The sequence below is a fragment of the Mastigoproctus giganteus genome, chromosome 11 (genome assembly GCF_048544385.1).
Source record: "Mastigoproctus giganteus isolate SK-2022 chromosome 11, ASM4854438v1, whole genome shotgun sequence".
Lineage (NCBI taxonomy): Eukaryota > Metazoa > Arthropoda > Arachnida > Uropygi > Thelyphonidae > Mastigoproctus > Mastigoproctus giganteus.
In genome coordinates, this window is record NC_143585.1 from 80755619 (window position 1) to 80771477 (window position 15859).

General features: G+C 37.6%; 1 protein-coding gene across 2 annotated transcripts in view; it reads right to left on the bottom strand.

Annotated features, from left to right (window-relative positions):
• The window catches only part of LOC150078188 (uncharacterized), a 125333-nt gene that overhangs the window by 63039 nt on the left and 46435 nt on the right, over positions 1-15859 (bottom strand). For both annotated transcript variants that reach the window (XM_090385272.1, XM_090385271.1), the window contains one exon: positions 7389-8445. In XM_090385272.1, the coding sequence (XP_090241398.1) occupies positions 7389-7499 (111 nt within the window). In that variant the 5' untranslated portion in view covers positions 7500-8445. The remainder of the gene's footprint in view (positions 1-7388; positions 8446-15859) is intronic.

The window sequence follows — 15859 nt, forward strand, 5'->3', positions numbered from 1 at the left end:
GTCGCCGTAGACAGCCAAGATGCAGGTCCAGGCCTGATACCCTAGAGTCCATGACACTCTTAATTCAACATTGTGTAGACTTGGTTTCTCAAACATTAGAATTAATATGTTTGCAGGATTTCCTTTCATAAATGTAAATGTAGGCTTAATGCGTGGGGGAGTGGGGTGGCGGATAGTCCATCACATCAAACATTACCAGCAAGGAAAGAATTTTAATGCAGATATGCGATGAACGATTAGTCACCAAAAGTTGAAAATCCGTGAAGGTTAATGCTCGGTACACCGCACCTAAAGAAGGAAAATGTTTTTAAGTTTGTTGGTAAGATGTTTGGTTAAAATTAGGACACAAATTCATTTCCGTTTCGTACAGCTTTTAGTATTGCGATTCTGTATGAAAGGAAAACGTAAATGTGGAGGATGCCACTAAATGTACTTATTGAGATCCTAAGCATACTTGTTTGTACAATCTAAGAAGGGTTGTATTAAAAAAAAAGAAAAAGAAAAATCCCTCATAAATCATGAACATTGGCAGTAATGTAGAGGAAATATTGAATTGCGAATAATAATAAATAAATGAAAATAATAATCAATTACATAATAATAAAGAAATAAATAAAAAAAGCTCCAAATCCTTCAGCCGCTAATTTGCGAACATCATTATCACTGTGTTGTGTTCAATGGGTATAGCCTAGTGATGTTGTTAACAAAAAAAAAAAAAAAAAACATAAATATAATTCGAATTTCGTTGAATTGCTTCGGGGACTTGAGGAATTCTTAAAGTCCTCTTCAATCGGGATTGTAGTTATCTTGTTTCAGGTGGAAGAAAACCCATTAGTTATTCTGTGTGGTTTTCAGCTCCCCAAAACACGCAAATTGGGCTATCAACATACATATGTACAGACACAGTATACATGGTGAAGATCAGTCGTAGGACTGTACATTTGTATTAATTGCGTACTATAATCCGAGCAGTTAATGCACCAAGAAACTCTAAAAAAGCAAAAACAACAAAAGCAGATAAGATATACTTCGTTCATAAGGAAGTACTGTTACATGATTTTCGTGTTCTGTGAGGAAGGGGGGATTTACTAACGGTTTAGGCAAGATCAAAATCTAGTTTCTTGCTGAATGAAATTATGTATTGTCTTTTTCGTGAGTGCAATACTTTCTAAGTATCCCATGCACAAGGACCATTGGATAGAAACTAAATGTCCCGGTGACCCTTCAATAAAAAAAAATTAGACATATCATTGGGGGGTGGGGGAAAGCTTACCGAGCTTATGGTTTAGCAACGTGTGCTTATTACTCGGTTTTTTATTAAGCAAAGAAGCTTTCTAAAACACCCCATGAATGTTTTATTAATAATCTTTGCAGTCCACCGTGCTGCAAATGCTCTCTCTGTCTACGTCGGGACGTATTTAAGATTAAGATCACAACACTGTGCGCTGTTCACTACCACTTGGAGTAAAGCATCTGATCTTTAAACTTCATGAATCTAAAAATAGAACTGCGAGGCAAAATGTTTAAATTTTTCCCGGAACCGGCAACTACTTCACTTTTGTTCGTTGGATTGGAATACTAAAATGTTCTTTGATTACTAAATGCGAAATCTCCGAAAACAATTGCCCTAAAGAAATTAAATAGCTCCAAACTTGGTCCTTTCGTTTAGCAAGCGGATTCCGCAAACCAAATCATCACACTAATGCTTGTTATTCAACCTCCTGCAAATTATCTCTCTATTATTTATAACAGAGATGCTCGTTCATACTTCACCGATTTTAGATGACTATGTTATAACTGATTTAGTTGTAAGATGTCCTTTTTGGAGTTCATTATCATCTCTCCCTCCACCTACCATTACAGGCATGCCCTCTTGCTTTTATTGAAGGAAGAAAGTGATTTTATTAGATGCAACTTGCAGTTATTTCAAGGATAGAAACATTTAGTTTTAAATGCGAAATCCCCAGAGATTGAAGTTGAACGCCAGATCTCACTATGAGATTTTGGTTGTGAACAGACTAGACTGGTAAGGCACCTGCAAGTGAAATTCTGCCATTTTGTTGTTGTTTAACAACACGGGGGCTTCCAGAGCCGAATTATGTCTATCCAATGATTAAGAAGAAAGAGGGAAATATGCCATCAGTGCAGTATTCAGTTATGCCATCCAAATAACCTTTTCCAATAGCGAACTGCAATTACCAGAATGTTTTACTTCAGCTATTTCGCAATTTAGGTATTTACATTTGATTGTACATTTGTCTGCATTTTAGGAAGTTTCATTTCTTTCTTGCAAGATTTGATACAAAGATGGAAAATATCACTTTTCACTGTTAAAGACGCGCAATGTATAAACCGTGTATAAAACACCGCTTGTTGTACTGTACATTGTTCATTTTCAAAACAGTCTGTAAGCATAAGCCTTCTTCACTCTCTTCAGTAATGAGTTGGTAGTTAGCTGGTGTTAGAATAAATTGCAGCTCTTAAAATGTGCACGCTTGAATTTTCACGCTGTGATTTTTTATCAACCACAGTATTTAACAACCATAATAAACTGAATTAGTATATTAGTATTTTTATGGCAGTTCCAAACACAAAAGACTGATGAACTTGTAGTAGTCTAGCATCGTGGATAAATTTAGGATTGGAAAGCCAGAAGAACCTTAAGATTGAACTTGGATATCTGTAAGTTGGAATTTTCAGGAAATTATGGTAACCTTTCTGACAATTCCCTTGGAAATATCTACATACTAAGAGGCACCGTAGCTAAAAGTGAACATCTTCAGGGTGGGGTTACTCCAGGCCATCATGTGGCATTGTATATTTCTGTAAGTGGCGTGTGTTATAAAGGTCAGTTTTCTCTTTCCGCCTGATATCATCTAATTACAGAATCGCTTGAAGAAGAAGCCTTTAAGTAATTCCTTAATTCTCCTTCGGGATTCGAACCCATTATTTGTTTTACGGATTACTGAAACACGTTCGAAGTTAACCGATGATCTACTCCTGAGTTCACTTAGTATAGCTTGAAAAAACTAAAAACTTTTCCACTCAGCAGACACAAATCGTTATGGACTGGGCTATGGAAACTCTCTCTGTACGACAGAGAAGGAAATCATAGTTTTAATCCAATTGCTCTTATTTGAACTAGGATTTTTTTTGAGGAGATTTTAGGAGTACTATCCAAGTGGGAACAAGATACAATACATTGATTATTAAAGCTTCTAAAATGCATTTTTTTTTTTTTTCAGACACTCTTGAAAACATTTTTCTCCGTCGTAATCTGCACCCCACTTCCCTAAGAGAGAAATATACCGTTTAATGCTTCAAGTAAAAATAAGTAATTTATAAGATAATAGAGTTGGTATAGGCATGATAGAAAAAGATATATATATATATATATATATATATTTATTTTTTTATTCTGTCATTGATTTATATTAAAATAAGTTAATTATAATAAAGTGAAAATAAATAATTAATTAATTAATGCTTAACTATTTATTCATTTTATTATAATTTAACTTTCGTCAACATTTAATATAATTCAATAGTAATGGGTCGATATGCTAATATAGCATCGCCCGTGCCGCCATCTATTTTCCTTTTTTTTTTTTTTTTTTTATTCTATATAAGCTGATTCCGCTTACAGTATGTCAGTGGTGTGGGTCTGCTCTAGAGTGCTGTCTGTTCTATAATTTATTTTTTCGCTGCATAAGGACCACCGCCGTGCAAATCCTCTGCATTGGTGGATCGATCGGAGGAGGGAGGGTGAATTGGTACTTCGATCTTTTCACCATTGCGACGATTTGTATAGCGATTGAAATGCAGCGATTCCATGACCATTATTGGCCTCGTGGTCCTCTGTCGATATGGGGCATGATGGTCAGTCTATTTTGATTTTGTTATCGTTTGGTAGTTCCTTTAACCCTCTTTTGGTGATATTTCACGTCTTTTGGAACTGGTACCTCTCGGGGGGGGGGGGGTACCGCTAGATTAATAAGTAATTGGCATTATCCTAAATTTTGTATAGTTTTTGTTAATTGGATTTAAAGTTTGAAATTATACAAGGGTTTCTGGGCTACTATTTATGTCTATTCTTGTTTTTCGTTTGTTTGTTTATTTGGGTTATTTTTATGTTAATTTTCGCTCTACAGTTTTTGCCATACTACTGGCTTATGTTTTATTTTATTTAATTTAAAATATTGGATATATATATAAAAGGGATAGATTAAAGTGTACAGAAATACGTGCACTGTGTCACTTAGGAGAGTGCTATTCGCATAATGAAGCCACCTCTTCTAACAAGATTGAAATGCAAGTAGCAGCAGCTCTTAGAGAATATAAAAATCTGGTAGAAACTAAACGAGATGTGATTTGGCCTAAGTGGACACAGGAACAGGATAACGTAGTATAGGGTTGGTGACCCTCTTTGCTGCCTGGTACTGAATTAATAAATATTTTAACTTATCAGTGTGAAGTGGTGTCAACCATTGGAATGTATCCATAAATTTTTCTTGCAGGGCATGCACACATACATTTTCATATGTACATCGTGTGGACAAGTGTTCTTGAGGGGCTCTGGCATTAACATTGCCATTCATGCTGTTGTATATTTCGAACGATTTTTGGACCTCCTTTACACTGAGCAGGTGGTTATTATAGTAACACTTCAGAAAGAGGTTAAGATAAAACATCACAAGCTAATGATGCTTCAGGCATTCCAAAATTAGTTATTTGTTATTTATATGAGAGAGTTATTTATATTAAATATATGCTGTTATCCAAAGAAATGTTGATATCAAGCGTACGTATGGATATAGAGATTAATAATTCTATATTATTATAGTAACTCAATATTAATGCAACGAATGTTCAAAGGTTACTTATCTGTTTTAAAAATCCGATTCTTAAAATTCAGATTCTTATTCCGTGAAGAATCTTAATCTATATATTTCTTTTACCTGTGTTCTGCTCCATCAAGCATGACGCTGATACTGTGACCCATGAAAACATTGCACTGTTCAGGTTTTGTGAAAAGCTTTCAAGGTCTCTTGGTTAGTTACATAAATAAACATGTCAAAGATATAAATAATAGTAAAAATAAAATAGTACAGTACTAAGACGTAAAGTAGAGGCTATTTTAGTAAATACTGAGTACTACTCAGTATACTGCCTCTTTTTTTTTTTTTTTTTTTTAGGCAAAATAGTTAACTTTTGCCATTTGTTCCTCCTCCCCCAAATCCTTTAGATTGAAGAATGAAAATGTCTTCAAGAAATGAAACTCATATTTACTGATTTTGTAAACAGGAAAGAATATCAAATACACTTTACTTCTTCATTTTCAATAGATGTGGAATAAGTATCAAAGAGGTTTCTAACGGAGAGAAAAACTTAAGTGCCCCAACTAAATGAGAGAAGAATTTTATATGATGTCTGTGCTACACAGCTCTAGGTACTTTACTCATGCTGAACTCAAATACAGTGTTTAGAGGAAGTAATTTTCTGATTGATCCTATAGTGTGTGTGTGTGTGTGTGTGTGTGTGTGTGTGTGTAGAGAATGCTGACATTAGTAGTTGGATGGGTGAGTGCATACAACTGTGCATTAGGAATTTAAATTACAAAATAAGATTTTCTATCGGGTCTGAGTTGTGAAAAGGCTGCATATCTCTGACTTATAACCTAGTGGAGGACAACAGAAACAACACAATTCATAGTTATTTTACCTAAGTCCTTTTTTGCCGTATAACAAATTCATATGAACTATTCAAAGATGGAATGAAGAGTTTATTTATCTGCTTTTCTCAGAGAATATCTGAGCCAGTTGAAGAATCCAGGAGAGGTGTAGGGTATATGATAGTACATATATTCCTCGAAAACAACAAAAAAAGTAGATGTAGTTTTATTAGTCGTAATATGGTTCATATGAAATTAAAGTTTTTTATATGAATATTTTTTGTCTTCCCCCACCATTCAAAATTTCCAGTTGCGTCATTTATCTGAATAATCAAGTCATTTCCTCTCTCTTCCTTTAAGGCAATGATGATTTTTTTAACTATCAATTGACTTGTTGGCAAAATTCTGCCTAAACAGAATCCAATAAATATTAAATGTTATCACCATACAAATCGTATATTAACTGATTTTTGATTATTTTCATTTTTATAAGCCATTAAATATATTTTTATATCGAATATCTTTATGGAAAAGTGTTGAGGAAATTATCAATGAACAAAATTATTAAGAATGAACTGGTATTATTTAATAATTAAAATTCAATAATTAAAACCGTTTATAATAAACAAAAGATTCAATAAACATCTAGCCCCTCTTTCCCACCTAACGTTTTACCTGTAATTGAAAAAAAATTACATGCCAGTATAGAATTTATCATTTCTAGATGTCTTCTTTCCTTTGGCAAGTGCTTTTATAACTTATAGGAAGCTGAATGTAATGGCGTTTAAATTTCATTTTTATTATGGTAAAAGCTACAATTTCCCCCCACCACCCAAGCTTTCCTTATCAATGGGGAAGGACACAACGAATTCTGAGTTAGTAATTTTTCACGGGGATGGGAGACCAATTTGAAGACAGTCCATGCATGTTTGAATATTCTGATAACGCAAGAGCATTATAAAAATTAGGGTATTTGTGAGGGGGTCACTGTAGTTGTTGGAGGGGGGTGGTGATACATTAAAGATAACAGCATTTAACAGTAATAAAATAGCACCAACGAACATTGAACACCTTAAAATCGAACGTCTACCCAGAATTGGTGTTCGCAAACGGCGATGGGTGAATTTCATTTTATGGGGTCATTTTAAGACTTCTCAATCGCTATTCGAGACACTCACGTGATGTTCAAGTTTCCTCGATAGGCACGTCGCCAAGTTATAAACCGCAAGGCCGCACGTATGTCCAAGTCGTTTATAATTACGTGGTGGGTTTTATGAGTCTTTTCTCCTATAATTATGTTAGAATAAAACTACGGCGAATTAATTTTCGGACACACACACGTCAAGGCATCCTGTTATCCACAGGAATCGCAAGTCTCTGTGCAGCTTGCTTTTGTAGGAATCTCAGCGGATGTTGGAATTCTCGAATATTGGGATTAATATATAAATATCATTTGATGGAACTGTTCATTTCGTTACTCGATTGAACATCATTCACAATCTGAGTAGCACTACCAAATCTTTAAGTTCGCTTACTATTGAATAATCCTCAACAGATTTCCTTTAAATTCTTTTCTGATTTTCCGAATAGGAGAAAATGAATTTATGCTTTCTATGAAAATTCATAGAAAGCATAAATTAATTTTTATAGTTTATCTGACAAGTTAGAAATATAAATTGTCTATATATTCATACAAAGAAAAAATAAAAGTACTTACCACGCTTTTCCTCAGTGTGGCTAAAAGTTCGTCCATTTCGATGTGACTGAATCTGCCGGGCCGGGCCTCTTCGCACATGCACTGCGACTTGGTACGGAGAGAATTCGGCATCGTCTTTTGCTTCTTCGATGTTTAACCTTGGGATGAAGAATAAGGGGGCACTGTCTTCTCGGTAGCGCGCGCGCACACACACATACACACACACTCTCTCACTCACTCACACACTCTCGCTATATGTCCCTACTTATCCATTGGATGGCATTATAAAACGTTGCTAGAAACTATCCCCATTTCGCAGAACACACACACGCAGTTGATGACAGAATCACAAACTAAAATTGGCCCTCGTTCCTGCAGGCGGTCAGCTCGTGCACTGCTTTCCACTTAGGGTCTGTGGAGTTATAAACACATACTGACACTCGTACACAAACCCCAAAACCGACAGATAGTTGCTCATCAAAGACTTGATCTTTTTTTCTTTCAGTCCCATCTCTCTTCTTGCAGTTCATTCTTGAATTTTTTTTCTTTTGATCTCTCTTTCTTTCTTTCTTTCCTTCCTAACTTCCCCGCAGCTGCGCGCGTGGCGTTCCAAACTTTTGACGCCGTACAACAAATCACCTTGAAGTGGTTCCTCACATTCCTGTGCCACAACTTCTCATCGACCAAAATCTGTCATTACGCAGTGGCCGCTTGCGAGTGGCTAGTATTTCAGCGTTTCTTATCGCACGTGGGGGTACGAACACAGGGGGTGGAAATGGACACGCCTCGCTCTGCTCGAATTACCGAACACTGAGTACTCTTCGGTCCCGAGCATCTTTCGGGAGAGTGCAAACGAGGCACTTTCTTGCGATTAACTTCTTGGGACGCCGTGATGGGTTCCTGTGTGTGTGTGTGTGTGTGTGTGTGTGTGTGTGTGTGTGTGTGTGTGTGTGTGTGTGTGTGTGCACGCACTCAGAGAGGCCTACCTTAGGGAAGCCCGTACTTGCCTTGACCGGAACAGCGTAATTATTATGCTGTCGAAGAACGCACGTGGCTCAAGGTTGATGTCTGCTGCACCCTGAAAGGCGGGAAAAATTCCTGAATTAAACATTGAATTTTTAGCATTGCTTGATGTTAGTTGCAAAGTGTGACGTTGTCGCTAATGCTGTAATACTCTGTAATGACATTTCGTAATTTGTGCGCATTTTAAAGCATAATAGCGTGTCTGGTGCCTATTTATGTATCATTTGACTATTTATTATCACGCAACAGTTAGGTGCAACTAAAGTAGGCACGGTGATTAAGATAATGATATGTACAGTTAAAGGCAATGTGGATAATACATCGATGAGGTATAACAATACATTCGTTGGTAGCTTTACATTAATCTTCACAAGTGACATCATCTAGCTATAATAATGATGTGGTCGTTAACAAGCATGTATTTTAAAAGCGCCATTAGAAACAGCATCGCCTACAAATTCACGTTGTGTTAAAAGGCGAAAGTGTTTAACAATAATATACGTCAAAAGACAGTTAGTACTTTAGACTAGTGTAGTGGGTAAATGTGTGCTTCAAATAAGAGACTAATAAAAGTGATCGAAACTACTGTACATATATACAGGCACAGTCATAACAATTATTTACTTAACAAGAAGAAACATATATATAGTCTACTTACCTTATAATATATATGTATATTTACACTAGTGTGTAAAGGTTAAGGAAATTACAGTTTTTTTGCTGTTTGAGACAAAATGTGCGATGATTACTATTTAGTCTTAAAGTGGAGATAACTGCCATTTAAGCATATTTCCTGAAGGAGCGCATGAACGTTTACACGGGTATATAGCATGTATATATGATTATACATTTTATATATGCCGTATATACATTTTCACGTGCTTTTTCAGGAAGGTACATAAAATTCGCATAAAAAGACCACAACGTGTAAATTTTATTTCCTTTTAGAAATAGACCTAATTGGTAATTTTCACTTATTTCTGTTATGTCAGAGAACGTATCTGATGGTTTACTTTTACAGGACAATACAAAGTGGAAAGAAGATACCATCCTCGATGAAAGTTAGAGATTGGAGAGCTGTTAGAAGGATGGAGATCAAACACAAGTGGATGCCATTAGACTCTTCAACGCATTCAAGACTGTCATCCCAGTACTATAGAAACAATTCCAGGAGACAGAAACTTGTACCAGCAGGAAAACGAAAAGGCCGTCCAAGGCAACATTTAAAGACCACCAGTAAAGGTAAACTGCAGCCGTTATCAATCCACTGCAGGATGGAAGCCTCCTCAACATGAAATGTTGAGGAAAATGACCATAATCTGTCAAGCTGGTCCAGTGCGGGTTGGCAGAACGACCGTATTTAGCAGTTAGGGGAGCTTGAACCCCGGTCTACTCAAAGAGCATGTGCTACTGCACTCTCGCTCCTGACCACTCGGCTACGGAGACCGTTATTTGGCTTTAACTGCCGAACTCGGCAGAAAAATGTCTGTACATTAATTTTCAAAGTGAGTCTCTATGCTAAAATTGCCAATTTTTATTCCTCTAGTAACCTAATCCCACAAGAGACCGGTATATCACAGATGAGCACGTCAACTGAGACAGTCAAAAATGACGTCAAGTTTGCTCTGTGGTGATTCGATATTCAGCCTGAATACTGAATGTGTTGGATCCGATATTCAAATTCCTTTGCTGTGTTACATTTGGGAGAGAACGTGGTTGCGCGATACCAGCTCTCCAACGTATGGAAAAAGGCCAGTTTGATGGTATGGGAGGAATATCGCTAGTAATTGCCACACAGCACTCAATATCTTTGAAGGCGGAACCTTGATCTCCTGAAGGTATAGAGATGATGGTAACATTTCTCCATAGGGCACATAGTATTTAGGATCTGATGCCACCGGTGGTTTCCCATATAGAGCCCAACTAGATGATGAATTTCTAACTTGATCCCATAGAACAGCATTTCCCAAACTGAGGTCAGTAGACCAGTTCCAGGGCTCCCCGATACGGACCCTCTGGAACTGGTCAAATTATTCGTTCTATGTATATCAAATTGATGATAAATAAAGTTATTATTATATATTTATGTAAAAATAAGAATAAAGTTGTGTTGTAAACTTTTTTTTATTTTTGAAAGGGTCCTTAGATCTCAGTAGTTTGGGACCCACTGGCATAGAACATGCTGGGGATGCTTTTTGAAGCTAAATTACGTCGCCTCCCACCCTCAAGAACAATAGATGTGCTAAAATCTGCCCTTGAAGAGGAATGGATTTAATGCTCACTAACCCCTGAATAACCTTGTTGGCAGCTTGAGGACGCGCTGTGAGATTATATAGCAGTGATGGATGATCACATCCCCCATTAATCCTTGTGTAATTCTTTATTAACGGTTTGAAATATTCATGATTACTCTTTCATAATATGCATGTTCATTATGTTTTGGTAGGTTTTATGAGTTATTTATTTATAGGGGAAGTCTTAATTGCAATCATTTCTAAAATTTTACAACGTCCTTTTGGACATGAATATATTCACATTATACAAAATGGAGTCTATGCCGAAAACTAATGCAGAAATGTTTCCTAGAATAGCTCGCCTAAATATCCAGCATCCTGGTAGGCAATAAAAATTTTTCATAAAAAAAAAAAAAAAAAACAGAGCCAACTGAATCATTCAATTCATTGGGGGGGGGGGGGGATTTACACACATTAGCAGCTTTAGCCCTAGTACTCTAACAAGTTATCAAATGTTGCAACACTGTCTAACGAGGAAATAAAAGTGTCACCAAGAAATCAGTGTGTGAACTATTTTATTTTAATAAAAAGTGTTATAAGAGTAGAAGGAATAAAACAAAGTTTGTGGAATACGGCAAACAATCGTCCAGCTTCTCAGAACTTGAATATATAACCATTAGTTAAGGCTATTTAAGCAGACTTTTTTTTTTTTTATTTGAGTACAATTGAACTATAATAGAGAAGACAGAAAATGGTGAGTGATAGCGTAAGTTTTAAGTCCGATGCAATAATTCACTTTCTCGTAAATGGTTGCCGATTGGCTGTGATAGTGTAGGAAGGAGTGTTTGGTACTGAAGGAAGAAGACGTAATGTCGCTCCTTGTACACAGAGTGACCACTTTATTTCATGAAGTGGAACCCTCCTTCAGTAACAATATCACGTGTTCATACTATGTGGTATAATGCAGGTGGACAGAGTTATAACTACTCCCACCTGAAAGTTTGGAAAAACGTTTAATTATTCTTAATTTTCAGTTTATATTAAAATAGGACCAACTTGTTTACCAATTTTTATTAAAATATTTTCGATTATGTATAAAAAAAAACCTTAAATAATATTTAAGAAAATTCTAGAATATTCCAGACTATTCCAAAAAGGTGTAAATGATTCTAGAGTGGGAGTATTGTTTCAACATTATAGAAGATTTTAGATGATTCTAGAGTGTTTTGCAATAATATAAATGGAGGAGTACGAGCTGTAACTTACAAGATATGGCACCCGTCATTCAGAAAGAGTGTTTAGTGTAAGTTTCTTGATAAACGTGGCGAGAAATAAAGAACTAAGTGTTGAAAAAAAAAAAAGGAGTGCTATTATAACTCTGTATAAAGAAAGTTATTCCGCGAGAAGTATTGGCAAAAACTAATGTTTCATTTAAAGAAGTACAAATTACCATTCGACGATTCAAGGAGACTGGCAGAAGGACAAGCCACAATCAGGATGACCGCGCGTAACAACGGAAGCAAAGACTATAACACCGATTTCCAAATGCAATCAACGACTTACACCTGAAACCCGAGCTGAGGAACAGAGAAACTCCCGCGTCTATATGCACTGTAAAACTTCGTCTTAAACAAGCAGGACTTCATGGTCGTGGAGAGATCAGAAAACCCGAAAATCGAAAGAAACGATTTTTGAAATTTTTAGATCCAAGCATAGAGTTTATGGGCCACATTGTTTAGTGCCTACAGTCAAACATGGTGATAGTTCCATCATGATCTGAGGTTGTTTCTGTTTATCTGGAGGTGACATCGTCAGAATTGAAGGAATTTAAGAAAAGAAGGCTATAAAAACATTCTTGAACATAATGCAATATCCTCTCCACTTCGACTTTGTGGAAGAAATTTTATATTTATTTATTTATATACAGACTTCTCACACACAGAACACAGACCCCTAAATAACTGCGAGAACGCTGGGCGTTACAGAATCAATACAGAACAGCAAAAATAAACACAAAACTAGAAATAAACTATATACAAAATGTAGATTAAGAAAACAGAGTAGGGAGCAGATTCTTGTACATAGATGGATTAAGTGTAAAATCAATGTTGTAATTATTCAATACCTAAAGGAAACGAAACAGAGGACTACCAAGTAAGTGTTGAGTACGAGGAACACGCAGTAAGAAATTAGTTTTGTAACGAGAATTCAAACAGGTTACAGTGAAAGGTATTTGTTCAAGAAGAGGTGACAGAGTTAATAATATTGTAGACGAAAAGAGACCCATGGAATAGTCGTCTAGCGTGAAGAGGAACGATTCTGAAGCGATCACTAAGAGCTCTATAATTACGACGGTGAAATGCAAGGCGATTTCGATAGCATAAGAATATTACAAAAAGACAATGACCCAAAGCAGGGACTTTCTGGCGAGTAAAAAAAAAACAGGAGGGGTATTGCAGATTATAGTGTGGCCACCCTCAATCGCCTGATTTTAATAGGGCTTTTTTATCATCTACTAGACCCCCAAGTCCATGAAATCTGCCTATTTTCAAAAATTTATGGGAAACCTTGCAGCTCGCTTGGAATAATGTTAGTCAAGGCACTATTATAAAATTAATCATTTCACTATTTTTGCTGTAATTTTTTCAATGCTTAATAAAAAAATATTTAAATACTTTGTAGTGTTTTTTTTTTTTTTTATATATTAAACTTTACATTGCTATAGTTAATTTCAAAAAAAATTGACGAAAACTTATCATACGTTGTGATTCCAAACTTTTAGGCGGGAATGTATATGGTATAGAATGCTCTATGCAAGAATGGGAAAAACAAAGATTTAAGAGACTTCGAACGCGGAATGGTAGTCGGCGGTAGAGACACGCCGGTATGAGCATCGCGGAGAGTGTAACCCTACTGGGGTTTTCAAGTACTGTACAACTGTTCCGGTTATATTGAGATTGGTCCAGTAAAGTTACTGTGCGACACGATACCACTGTGCGGTATTGTAACCGTCCTCCCCACACCGGGTGGAAAAGGCCCGAGTTCAAATCCCGACGATGACGCAAGGAACTTTATTGGGCTTTTTTTCACTCCGTGGCTGAGTTAGTTGGTCTCAGGCGTAGATAGCAAGGTTCCCCCCCCCCCCCAGAAACAGGTTTTTTTCGTCCAGCAAACAGGCAAATCGACCAGAGAACACACATATGGGTATATAGAAGCAAGTCTGGGCGACTCGAAAAAAATAATTTGAATTTTTTTTGGTCCAGTAAACCCATCTAGTTATGGAGCATCCATCTGGTGTAAACAAGCCACGTTCGAGAGAAACAAGCGAAAGCTAAACTCAATACAGACGTTTATGCTATTATCAATCTGCAGGGCGTGCCGCACTGTCAGCACCCCTGCACTGCAGGTGCTCACTGGATGTCAACCGTTGTACCTTGAGGTTGTCAAATCAGGCTTATTCTACCAGTTAAAGAAAGGAGTACAAACAAGCCTACTAAATTTACAGCTAGATCTAACAAACGACGTGAAACAAGAGAAAAGGCGCATAACTCGACACCTACTGGAATTATAGCAACAGTCAGGGGAAATTTCACCGAAAGGAGAAATCACCCGACGATTCATACCAACAATCAAAGTAACCCACCCAAAGTCCCCTCCCTGGTACTCGCCTGGGCTGCAAATAACCTGAAGTAGCCGAGTGGTCAGGAGCGCGAGTGCAGTAGCACACATTCTTTGAGTGAACCGGGGTTGAAGCCCGTGACTGCTAAATACGATTAACATTTGTATTGATTGATTTATTGTAAATTCCACTGATCTGGTGGTCATGCCGAAGTATAAACAAGATTTTTTTTTTCTTTCTTAATCACGGGACTTGGTCCATTTCAACAAACGTTGACAGCCATGGGCATAGAGAGAGAGAGAGATACCCGCGATGCCATTGCGGCGAAGAGGAGTCCTAGGGGCACCTCATGTATGAGTGCCCCACCTACGAAAACAGCAGTAAGTTCCTCACAGAAATACAGAGCAATCCACGAAACAATGAGTCCTCTCTTCTACTAGAAGAAAGTTTCTACAAAGCGCTTGCAACTTATGCGCAGGAAGTTTTTGCCCTAAGAAGAACCAGAATAGTAGAACTCAGCATGACGTTGAACAATACGACCTTGGGACCAAATAAAACTTAGCATAAAAATTCCAAATCTCTGACATAACACTGAACTCAAGCAAACTCATTTAGGGTAGGATATACTACTGTTGGCATCCTAGGTGGGGGATTGCTGATAACCCTGGGAACGCAGGTTTCGCAAAGCCCACCCTGACCCATTATGGGTAGGATTTTTTGCTAGCACCATCCTTTGTGCGGGACTGCTGGCACTCCTCAGAGTGCGGGATTCGCAAAGTTAAGGCTAACCCAACATGGGTAGGATCACTGCTGGCACCATCCATGGTGCAGGATTGTTAGCACTCCTCGGAGTGCGGGATTTGCAAAGTTCAGGTCCAATGGCACCCACACAAGAGCCTCTGCTCCTGTGGCTCAACCCTCATTTCACCTAAATTTGGGTGGATCATCTCTTACCTGTCTATCCACCCACACTCTTTCCTCTTTAATCCCTTCTTCTATACCGGATTCTTCATGTCTATTTTTTATTATTATTATTTTATTTATTTTTTTACTTGGTCTCCGTCAGGCGACCCTGGCGGAGGCCGACCAGAGTATGATGGGCAGCCTGGCTCACCTCCAGTGGTGGTGGTGATGATGGTGGGCAACGCGGAGTCCCACTGTTGCTTTATCAACTGTCCAAAGGCAGAGCAATCACCTATATAGACTACACAACTGATCCGGCGAACGATCGTAAACTCGAGAAAAAACGCCTTCTCACCCACCTACAGCAGGCCTGGCAAACCCGCTGTACGACTTCGACAAAAGGGAAAGTCACCCGAAAATTACCAAAATTATTCATACCGGATAATCAACTAGTGTTTCCCAAAAGCCCAAACTGGTTTTCACCGGGACTGCTGACATCTTACCTACTCACGGGACACGGCACAATAAGAGCAAAACTCTCCAGTTTTGGTTTGAGTGACACCCCTCTCTGCCACTGTAGACAGCCAGAGACGTGGGAGCATCTCATGCACCACTGCCAACTATACGAAGACCTACGCTGCCTCTTAATAACCAGAATACGTTTCTCGCCGATAAACCAAGAACAATATCTCTTGGAGAGCGAAGACAATTAT